A 12347-nucleotide genomic window follows, 5' to 3' on the forward strand; every position below is an offset into this window, starting at 1 on the left:
TCAGTTTATTAGTTGTGTCTGAAGTAGATTCCTCACAGTACAGTTGATCCTTGAACAATGCAGGAGTTAGGGGTGCCAACCCCTGATGTAGTAAAAAATACATATATAACTTTTGACTCCCCAGTAATTTAATTACTAATAGCCTTACTTGATAGCATAGTCGAATAACACATATTCTATATGTTATACATATTTTACACTGTATTCTTACGATAAAGTAGGCTAGAGAAAAAATGTTAAGATAATCATAAGAAAGAGAAAATACATTTACAGTACTATATGTATTTATTGAAAAAACCCATGTATAAGAGGACCCATGCAGTTCAAACCTGTGTACATTCATTGTTGGGGCACCTCTGAGACAGTGACCTGTCTCACATAGCCCATTGTGATTCCAAGATATTCCAGATTTCCTTTAGTTTTAAGTTTATGCTTCAAATTTCTTGTATTGAAATACCAGTCTTTGACAAGGATGTGGTGAAATTGGAATCCTCACATGTTACTTATGGGAATGTAACCTGGTACAGCCACTTTGAAAAACAATTCAGCATTTCCTCAAAATGTTAAACATAGAATTACCATATGACTCAGCATTTTTACTCCTAGGTGTGCCATCCAAGAGAAGTAAAAACATACCTCCACACAAAAATTTGCACATGAATGTTCATAGCAACATTATTCTCAATAGCCAAAAAACAGAAACAACCTAAATATCCACCAACAGATGAATGGATCAACAAAATACGGTAGATTCACACAATGAGATATTATCCAACTCTTTTAAAAAATGAAGTACTGATACATGCTACAACATGCATGAACCTTGAAAATATTATGCCAAATGAAAGAATCCAGTCACAAATGTGACTGTATGATTCCATTTATGTGAAATGTCCAGAATAGGCAGATCTATAATGACAAAGTAGATTCGCGGTTGCCTAGGAGTAGGAGAGGAGGAGTGACTGCTAATGGGTTTTCATTCTTTTTGGGGTGATAACATGTTCTGAAGTTAGATTGTGGTGATGATCATACAACTCTGTGAATATACGAAAAACTATTGAACTATACAGCTTAATGGATGGCTTTTATGGTATATGAAATATATCATAATAACATATATAATAATAAAGCTATACAAAATGCATGTATAAAAAAATACCAACTCTTGTACCCAGTTGAAAATATTGGTTTTAAAATTATACTTTAGGAAAAATAAATGGAGGCACTAAAATAATAAAAACATGACTATATACTTTTCTAATATCAGAGAACTTCTTGTGGGTCTAAGCAGTTATGTAAACCAAAACATTCATCTAGTGTAATTCTAATAAAAAAGTGAACTGATTTATAGGAGGTAGCTTTTTTAAATATAATTAAAAGTTTTAAAAGCACAGATTGATGATAAACTCATTTTCCAAAAAACATTTGCTGTGTTAGGCCTCCAAGGACTCACTAAGAAGTCTTATTCTCATTCCTCCAGTTAAACATGAAGTCAGTACCTGAGTAGACCAGGGCTGTAAGTATAATCTGCTCTCACAGCATTTGAACACTATACAAAAGTAACAAATTTTCCAATTGGTCATTCTACACCCTTAGACATTTCTACCCTGGCCTTTCTTAGAAACATACACATTCCTAAGATGGAGCCCAGTAAGGATTTCCTTAGTTGTCAAACTGCATCATGGCAAATAACTCAAGACTTACGTGTCCCCTGGCTCATCTCCAACCCATCCCCAACTGGGGAGTATGCATTTTCCTGTGTGAGAAGAACAGGTTTAAAACCCACAGGCACTGTTGGGCACTGGGATATAGTGGTGAATAAAACAGATATTGTTGTATTAGTAGAATTTACTATCTAGTACAAGAGTGGGTAATAGATGGTCTTCAGTGTGGTAAAGTTTCAGTGGAAAGGTCAGTAAGGGCTAGAGTAATCAGGACTTAACAGAAGGTATGAGAAGAATGGATAGAATTCCCTTTGGTAAAGAACACAAGATCATATTGCACATGAGGTGATAAATCAGTTAAGGTGCTGTAGCAGATAGTATTTCCAAAAATGGCTGCAATACTATTTCTGGCCCTATATACTCTTCCACAGCTTTGCCAGCAAGAGGTGGAGCCTATGTCCCCTCCCCTTGAAACTTTGTAACTGCTTCAATTCACAAAACATGAGTGGAAATGACAGTATGGCACTTTTGAGGCTAATTCCTAAAAGGCCTTATGGACATAAAGCCAGTTGCTAATATCATTTTTAATGGTAAAAGTTTGACTACTTTGCCCCCAAGATCAAGAACTAGGCAAGGCTCTCCATTCTTAACTTTTATATTCAACACTGTACTGGAAGTCCTAGCCAGTGCCAAAAGGCAAGGAAAAAAATGAGACCTATAGATTTAAAAGGAAGAGCTAAAGCTGTATTTGGTCAGAGACATGTTATCTATGTAGAAAATCCCAAAGCATCTACAAATAATAAAACTACTAAAATTAAGTGAATTATCAGGGTCAGGTTATTGCACATCTCTATATGAAAATCAGTTGTTTTTCTTTATACTAGCAATCTCTGATGCATCATGCTAAGTTTCTTACACTTTCTCCTACATGTTCTAGCAAACTATCTGATCACCTACTCAAAGGGAAAATAGAAGTCTTTAAATAGCAATTACCTCAGCTTCCTGCCACCAAAACTACCACTCGCCCTCTCCCTCATCACAATAGAAGTGACTGACAGGCCCTACTCTGTGTTCCTAGTGTTCCAACTCTCCCTGTCTCAGTACTGCACATGCTGTTCACATAATGCTTTTAACCCCACTTCTCTGAGCTAATTCATGCTAATCCTTCAGATTTTCACTTCAGCATCTCTTATTTGAAGCTCTCCCTATCTTCCCCTCTCGCCATTATTTAGTTTCTTAGCTGCTGTATTTCCCCCTTTATATCAGCTCTTAAACTGTAATTAATTTGTTGTGTATAATGTTGTTCTTAATTATTTCACAGTACTTGAGGTTGCAAAAAAAAAAAGTCACTTGTTTTCCCTTCAAAAATAATTTAAATGTATTTGAAGAGCAGTTTAGCAAAGTGGACAAGTAGGCCACTTTCAAACATTTTAGGAGATCACTATTTGTCTCCTTCTAGAAGAAATACCAACCAGAGGATATCTCTTGCTCTATTTAAATATTCCAGCAGAAATAAGCAAGCCACATGCTTTGTTGAAGGAAAATAGCACCATTTAATTTGCCCTCCTTTTTTTGCCTTCAGTTATCATTTTTATTAGTGATATTAGGAAGTTTGTTTTGCTAATGTGTCATTTTCTCCCTCAGTTTCCATAATAGCTGTGACTGAATTCAAGCAAGTATTGGAGTAACTAGCTCTGTCTTACACAAATTCTAACTAGCTCTGTCTCATTCTAATTCTAACACTGATGCCAAGTTTTTCCATATATTCATGCAAAAGATATAAAATGATGTCATTGTCTCTTTAATTGTTATGTATCAAAGTTCACTTACCTACAGCAAAATGAAATTGAATTACATACCGTTAATAATTTTTTATAGTTACAATCATCAAATAACTATATTTTAGCTAGAGGTAAAGATTTATTTGACCTGTAACAATACTTAATATGTATTAATGCAGTTTTGTTTATTTTAAGTATTAAAATGGCTGGTTGCCTATAAAAAGATGTGCTTGTTCCTGATTTTTACTTCAGAAATCCTCTGTAAACAGTGAAAGCCACATGGTGGAATCTCTACAAGAGGTGGAGACCTTTAAAAACATTCTACTTCCTGAGCCAGAATTCCACTGTAGTGCTTCATAGATCTTCAAGATCTGTGCCTTCCCCTGCCAAGAAAAACCACAATGTATTTTCCATTCTTCATGCTCATACAGTAAAACATTACAGCCTCAACGCTAGCTCTATCTTTTTGCTGTTAAGTTCTTTCCCCCATTCTGTTATTTCCGTATATGAGTACACAAATATATATGAAATAGCTATGCATATAAAAAGACTGGGTTTTTTATGTGTGTGAAAATAGAAATAACCAAAGGAAGAAAAGCAGGAGTTTTCCCCTCCCTCCAAAAAACCCAGACAGTCCAAACAAACACACACAAAAAATTTAGATTATGTACAGTTGGTTTCCATTCTTAAATAGAAAAATATGGCAAAACTATTTGGGTATATTTAATATGTCCTGATGTTGTAATTGCTGTCAGAGGAACAAAGGTCGTGGCTCATCATACCACAGATCAGACCATGACCTCTTACTTTGATTTGTGGTCTCTTTGGTACAGTGCATGAACAAGTGGTATACAAGTAGGCACATCTGGGTGAGACATTCCCTACCCTGGTGTTCTGGGTTTGAAACACTACAACCCCTTCTCTTACTCAAGGAAAAGTTTGTTAACTTAGGGGAAACAAGTGAAATTAGACGTTCACCCCTGGTAACAGTGACTTTTTTTTTTTAATCTAAAAATTTTATATAAGAAAATGACCTCTTTTTGTCAGCTAAAGTAATTTCTTTGTCATTTTCTAATTATTGATTCCATTTTGAAAAAAATATTTTTTACAAGAGAAGCTCATTAGGTACACAGTTTCTCCATTTTTGATAATAAATACATATTCAGGTACCAAGCAGAACTTGTAATCAACATGAAATAACCAGTGCTTATCATTCAGTTCTGTGAAGTTTCCTGAAGTGTTGAGAGTGGTTCCCAATAACTACTTTAAGGGAACTGACACCTGTTTTTGAAAAATCTGGATGAGAAGAAAAATCCTCCAGTGCCCATATTATGACCTCATTCCTCTTGCCCATCAGTCAGTCTTATTTGTTTTATTTATAAAATGAGGATAATAAATTATTAGCCACTTAAAGGCAAGGATCTGAATAATAAGGCATTCTGGAATCTTTTCTAATTTTTATTCAGTTATTCAACAGATATTTAAATGCCAAGCACTGGGCTACATAAAAGGAAGGACAGATAATGGAATCTACCTCAATAGGGTTTTACAATTTCATTCTTACATGTGATTCTGGTGTTATATTATCAATTAATTCATGACTTTATTATTGCATTTTATTCATATAGTATTGAATTTTACTGGCTTAAGTATTTGGCATCAAGACTTCTAGCTGCAGGGAAGCAAATGCTACCTTCTTTCCTCACTCAGTTTCAAGTAGAAGGATTTTTTTAAGCACAAAGATTTTTAGAAGACCAAAAAGAAATCTAGATATGAAGCAAATATAAGACCCTTAGAAATAATCTTACTACTTAGAAACCATTCATATTGTCACCTTCAAGATGTCAATTATTACTTCCTAGAATACTTTTTTCAGTTGGGTACAAGGGTTAATCTCTTTGGGGAGTAACCTTAATTGTCTAAAAATAAAAGTACCTCTGGTAATAAATAATTTGAACATGACATGAAGAAAAGCAATAAAAGGTATGTGAATCATGATCAACTTCTTTATATATATATATATATATATATATATAGAATATACAAAGGTAGATAAAATACATCTATTACATAGTTTTCTGGGGTTTGTTATTACCATCGTATTACCACATATTTCTGTATACACATTCACATAAACCCTTAGGTTTGTAATTTAAATGATAACTTTTGTCTATTTGATCTAAGGATATATTAGCACCTAACATTAGAATCTAGGGTTCTTTATCATTGGGTGACACATAGTTTAAAATTATCCCAAAATAGTAACACCTAAGTTTATAAACATCGTTACAGGTGTTTCTAAAAATGACATAGTCATATTCGCAACTACTGTTTTCATTAATAATGCAAAACTAAAATCTTGACAGTTTATTAACAGCAAATGATAGAATTTGTCCCCAGTAGATTTAATGTCCAAATTCAACATCCTAAAGTATCGAAAAGGCATTATCTAAAAGTATTCATTTTTTTTTTAACCTGTCCCCTGAACTTGCAGAGACCGTGTAATGGTACTGAAGGAACTTTATAGATGAGATAATCTTGAGAGCAGAAAGGGAAGTTTGTGATGCATATGGCTTATATAAGAAACAACATAAAACATTTTTCGGTATTCTAGATGTGTAAATGATGTGAGGCTATAATCAGAATAAGCCTCAACAAAAGAAGCAACTGATTGTTTTAGAATTATAGTGGATAAAAGGAAAATGATGCAGGCAATAAAGAGCATGGCTAAACACCTGAAAGAATTATAAATCTCTGTTATCCAATAGGAAATTATTAAAAATAACTTTAGAATGTATAGTCATGTTGGCTAGACTTTTAAATTTGCTTAGAGAGCTGTAAACTAACGAGAACTTCTCAGGGTTCAAAAAGGTAGCTTTCTAAAAGATGAATGTGTATTCTTTTAATCAGTGAAAGCAAAAAGATTTTTTAGATCATTTGACAACAATTTATTTATGATGCAGAATTTATTTATGATGCAGACAACTAAGAGAAGTCAAAAATGGTGATAAGATTTTATATATCTGAAATAGGGTGAGTGAAATTGATAAGTAGGTTTTATAAAAACCCATAGTGTCTTTGTGCTTAGAATTCTCTGGCTCTTAATTTTGGCTTAAAGATATTAGCAAAATTGCCAAGGCTTTATTTTCTTATAAATATTTAGTTGTTTGTTTTGTCTTTTAAATGATTTTCTTTCTTTGTGGAAGTTGAATTTTACCAAGGACTATGAGTAATAAATAGTTTCTTCTTTGCTGTAGGTAAAACTTCAGTGAAGAAGCTGACAAAAAAGGTAAGCAGTATGTGGGGGAGAGAGTTCTTTCTTCCTTTCTTTTTGTTTTTTTGGTGACATAGAAAATGAACTTTTATAAGTTAAATTTAAAGATTTTAATGTGTATTCAAAGGATATCGAGGATATACTGGCAGGAATCCAACCAGCTCGTTGTGGATCAACCTTTTTTAGAGACCTTGGCGATAAAGGTAATTTTGATTTGTTAAATTTCTGTTTACTTGTTTTATTTAACCAGGGTATTGTTAAGGAATTGTTTTGAGGTCTGCAACCATATAGTAGAGAATATACAGTAGAGAACCAATGCAGAAAATGTTTTAATGCCATGTTCTTTAATAGATGTTTTTAAATCATAATAAAATACTCATTAAGTAAGAAATAACTTTCTCAAATTCTCTGAGAGATTACAATTTAATTATTAAAACATCTATTTTAATTAAAGCCTGGGGAGGAGGAATGTGGCAAGAGAAGACCTCAGAGAGATCCAGAGGAACACCAACATTTAAGGGAGTAGAAGAGGAAGCAGTGCTCATGGAAGAGACTAGGGCAGAGTGATCAGAGAAGTGGAGGAGAATCAGGAGAATGCTATCACAAAAGCCAAGAGGAGAAAGTGTTAGGGAAAGAGAAAATTGAGTTCAGGCCACTTGAGAGACATAGATGTGAGCAAAGGGATTTAAAGGTCAGTAGCTGAGGGCAGACACAAAAGGCCAGGGGAATGTTGGTTAATGTTAGATGAAGAGACTTGAGCACACTTCTTATCGATGAGAGGGAGAGATATATAATACAATATAATTATTATATATATATATCATATACCAAATATATAGTATATAAAATATAAAGGAAGTATGAATGGGACAGAATCCTGGAAAAAGAGAAGGGATTGTCTTCACAGCAAAAATGGAAGGATCAGCATTCCACAGGATGCATAGCTTTTTAAGTAGGAAAGGATGAACAGGTGGGTATTTATTTATTTTTTTATCTATCTTTTTTTTTTTAACATATAATGTATTATTTGTTTCAAGGGTACAGGTCTGTGATTCACCAGTCTTACACAATTCACAGCGCTCACCATAGTACATACCCTTCCCAATGTCCATCACCCAGCCACCCCATCCCTCCCACCTCCCTCCACTCCAGCAACCCTCAGTTTGTTTCCTGATATTAAGAATCTCTTATGGTTTGTATCCCTCTCTGGTTTCATCTTATTTCATTTTTCCCTCCCATCCCCTATGATCCTCTGTCTTGTTTCTCAAATTCCTCATATCAGTGAGATTATATGATACTTGTCTTTCTCTGATTGACTTATTTCGCTTAGCATAATATCCTCAGGTTCCATCCACATCATTGCAAAGGGCAAAGACATTTGAGAACAGGTGAGTATTTATAATGCAGGTATTTGCAAATCTAGTAGCAAGAGGTAGAAGCAGGTTGTTCTGGATAGCTTTGATTTTCTTTATAAAATAGGATGTATGGAGAAAGGTTGGAAACAGCTTCTGTGATAAGGAAAGAGACCAGACCAGAGAAACATAGAGTTCTAGGAAGCTCTTAAGAGATCAGAAGATAGTGTAGATCATGAAAGAAAAATCACCAGTCAGTGCAATTGTGTGATGATCATCCTGCAGGCTAAATGTAGGAATAGAAACATTGGGCAGTTGTACTGGATTTAGGATTTTGCTTAGCATATGGGTGGAAGAAGAGTCACAGACTAGGGAGTTAAGGCTATTGAGGGCAAGAGAGGTTTTAAGTAATGAGCCATGAAATCTAAGCAAGATAATAGAGAAGAAAATAGAATAGTAAAAGTAAAAGGGAGATGAAAAGAAGAAAGTGGGACAGTCAAGAGAGAGCTGCCAGTGGGTTGAAGAACAGGTGTAAGTAGGAGTCCAAGAGCAGAAAAGAACTTGCGGTCAGAAAGCGTTTAGATTTGCAGTTTGAGATGAAGCGGTTCCAGCTGATTTCAGGGCTCCAGGTGTGGTCCTGGAATTAGATGGCTAAAGCAGAAGTAGGTTGCATAGTTAACATAGTGCAAGTTCTCAAGGATCTGAGAGCTAGGGTATTGTCAGAAAGACAGTGAACCAGGTACAAAAGTCTTTAGTGACTGAAAGATGAGGAAAGGGAACTTTGGTAGATGACCACTAAGAAGAAAAATAAAAGGTGGCCTGGCTGGATGGCATTAGCCTCAAAGACATGGAGATTTTTATAAGAGGTTAGAAGAGTAAAGGTCTGGAATTAGCATTGAAGTAGAAAAAAATGAATAACCTCCATTTCAGAAGTCTGCAGAGGTACCAGTACTCTTAGTAGAGAGATCCAGGTTTGGGATAAGGCAAGACTACACATACAATGAATAGGTTAAAGATGTGTACTGTGGAAAGAGAATTTCAGAGAGTGTGGTAGGAAAGCTTGGGTAGAAGTAGAGGAGTGGGAGGTCAGTTGAGCCAGGAAAGATGAAGAAAGACCAGCATGCAGATGTATAAACAAAGAGGATAGATACCATTTTGGAAAGGGAGATGAGGCTGCTAACGATGGTAGGACATAAGCCAGAGAGGTACACAGAGCCTAAATCATATATCCCTTTACAGGACATATTTAAGAGTTTAGATCTTATCCTAAGAAGAGTGGATTGCCATTGAAAAGTAAGAAAGTGACGAATCAGATTAGAACAATCACTCTAGCAGCTGGGTGGTGAACGGATTGAGGAGAGAGCAAAAGAAACAATTAGGAGATTGCATTAACAGCAAGGGGTTATACGCTGGAAAAGAAGTAGTGGAAATGGAGAGAAGAGTATAGATTTGATAGGTAGTTCGGTTATAGAATTGGTGGGACTTAATGATTGATTGGGTATGAGAGGGGAGGAAGAAAAAGGAATCATGTATGGTGCCCAAGTTTCTGGTTTGATCAGCAAGGTGAATGTGCCATTCACCAAGATAACATAGATCATAGGGAAAGGAATAAGTAGAGGGGAGGGAAGGGCAGGGAATGAGTTCAGTTTAGGACGTACTGAGTTCAGATTTAAGAATTGTCAGCCATCTAGGGGCACCTGGGCGGCTCAGTCAGTTGGGCTCAGGTCATGATCCCCGGGTCCTGGGTTTGAGCCCCACGTCAGGCTTCCTGCTCAGTGGGGAGTCTGCTTCTCCCTCTCTCTCTGCCCCTGCTCATGCTTGCTCTCTCTCTCAAATAAATAAAATCTTAAAAAAAAAAAAAAGAATTGTCAACCATCTAAATGGCACTTGAAGCCACAGTTGCAGATGCAACAATGTCAGAAGCACTGAGGAGAAAAGAGGCCCTGAGATAAAACAGCTCATTTTAAAGAACAAACAGAAGAAGAGAGAGGGGCCCTCCCTGAGAAGGAATGGTCAGTTAGGGACTCACCCAGAGGAGTGACCTCCCCAGTGCTTTGCTGTAAGTGCTTCCAAAACAAATGCACATAATCAATAACAATTTTAATGGCGACAAATACTTAGTGAAGGCTTCCTATGTATCAGATACTGTACCAAGCCTCTTACATGTATTACTACATTTAATCCTCACAACATACCTTTGAAGAAGCTACCTTCATTTCATACCCACATTTTATACCTGGGTTAACTGAAGCACAAAGGGGTTAAGTAACCTGCCCAAAGTCATATACAGGTAGTAAAAGCAATTTACAAATAGCATTTAGCGGAAGAAGAGTTAAAATGGCAGAGTAGTAGCAGGATCCTATGTTTGCCTTGTCCCTTGAACACAGCTAGATAAATATCAAATCACTCTGAACACCCAAGGAATCAATCTGAGGACCGAGAGAACAAACTGCACAAACTAGAGGGAGAAAAGAGGCCACATAGTGGAAGGTAGGAGGTGCGGAGACATGATTTGGGGGAGAAAAGAATAGCGGATGCTACAGAGGGGAGGGAGCCCTGATCGTGGAGGGAGGTGGAAGAGAGAATGCACACACAAGAGCAAACAGGAAATGTGCAGGGGATTGCACAAGAAAAATGCTTCCCCACTGCCATTCACTGGGAAAATGAGAGGGGCTGATTATTACAAGTTTTTACAAGCAGTGCAACTCAAAGACTGAAGTTTTAGAAGTCCATTGAGCTTGGCAAGCATATTGGTGCTCCTGTGAAGAAAGAGGGCCAGAGGCCCAGGACCAGACAGTGTGGTTTGAGGATCCCCTGGGTCACACTGGGAGAGACAGTTCCCCTTCTGCTCTAGTGGAAATAGGATCTAGCCTCTTTTAACAAGCAGACCAAAACACACCTAATTAAAACTTGCTACACACTGGACAAGGTCCAAATTCTCCCCACAGTAGGCAAGGAGAAACTGCACAGGACTGACCTGAGGGAAAGAGCAGCCAAAACAAAAGCAGAGTGCACACAGCATACACCAGAGACACTTCCCAAAATGGACAGTATATGACCTCTTCTTAATATAGTCATTACTCTCAGGAGCAGAGACTATCACAGGCTTTCCTAACACACAGAAGACAGAGACCTAGACAAAAATGCCAAGATGGAGGAATTCATCCCAAAAGAAAGAACAAGAAAAGGTCACAGCCAGGGATCTAATTGAAACAGATCTAAGTAAGATGCCTGAACCAGAATTTAAAACAACAATCATAAGGATACTAGCTGGGCTTGGTAAAAGCATAGAAGACACCAGGGACTCCCTTACTACAGAGATAAAAGACCTAAAAACTAGTCAGGTCAAAATAAAAAATGCTATAACTGAGATGCAAAACCCAACTGGATGTAATGACCACAAAGGTGAAAGAAGCAGAAGAATGAGTAAGTGATATAGAAGGTAAAATTATGGAAAATAATGAAGCTGAAAAGAAGAGGGAAAGAAAAATAATGAATCACGAATGTAGACGTAGGGAGCTCAGCGACTCCATAAAGCATAATAATATTTGTACCATAGGAGTCCCAGAAGAAGGTGCAGAAGGTTTATTTGAGGAAATTATTTTGAAAACTTCCCTAATCTGGGGAAGAAAACAGACGTCCAAATCCAAGAGGCACAGAGAACCCCCATCAAAATTAACAAAAGCAGACCAACACCAAGATGTATCTTAGTAAAATTTGTAAAATACAGAGATAAGGAAAACATCCTGAGAGAGGCAAAAGAAAAGAAATCCCTGATTTACAAAACAAGACAAATAAGGTTAGCAGCAAACCTATCCACAGAAACTTGGCAGGCCATTGGCGCCTGGGTGGTTCAGTTGGTTAAGTGTCTGCCTTTGGCTCAGGTCATAATCCCAAGATCCTGAGATCAAGCCCGTCAGGCTCCCTGCTCAGTGGGGAGTCTGATTCTCCCTGTCGCCCTGCCCTTCCCCCCATTTGTGCACGTGAGTGCGCCCTCTCTCTCTCTCTTTCTCTTTCAAATAAATAAAATCTTTAAAAAAACAAAACTGGTTAGGCCAGAAGGGAGTGACATGATATATTAAACATGTTGGATGGGAAAAATATATAGCCAAGAATATTTTATCCAACAAGTCTGTCATTCAGAATAGAAGGAGAGATGGTTTCCCAAACAAACAAAAACTAAAGGAGTTCATGACCACTAAACCAGCCCTGCAAGAAATATTAAAGGGGACTCGTAAAGTGGGAAAGAAAGACCAAAAGCAACAAAGACTAGAAA

General features: G+C 36.7%; 1 protein-coding gene across 2 annotated transcripts in view; it reads left to right on the forward strand.

Moving 5' to 3' along the window:
* The window catches only part of MICU2 (mitochondrial calcium uptake 2), a 173599-nt gene that overhangs the window by 64340 nt on the left and 96912 nt on the right, over positions 1–12347 (forward strand). For both annotated transcript variants that reach the window (XM_027590155.2, XM_027590156.2), the window contains exons 3-4: positions 6703–6734; positions 6847–6922. In XM_027590155.2, coding sequence (XP_027445956.1) covers positions 6703–6734; positions 6847–6922 — 108 coding nt within the window. The remainder of the gene's footprint in view (positions 1–6702; positions 6735–6846; positions 6923–12347) is intronic.

The sequence above is a fragment of the Zalophus californianus genome, chromosome 3 (assembly GCF_009762305.2).
Source record: "Zalophus californianus isolate mZalCal1 chromosome 3, mZalCal1.pri.v2, whole genome shotgun sequence".
Lineage (NCBI taxonomy): Eukaryota > Metazoa > Chordata > Mammalia > Carnivora > Otariidae > Zalophus > Zalophus californianus.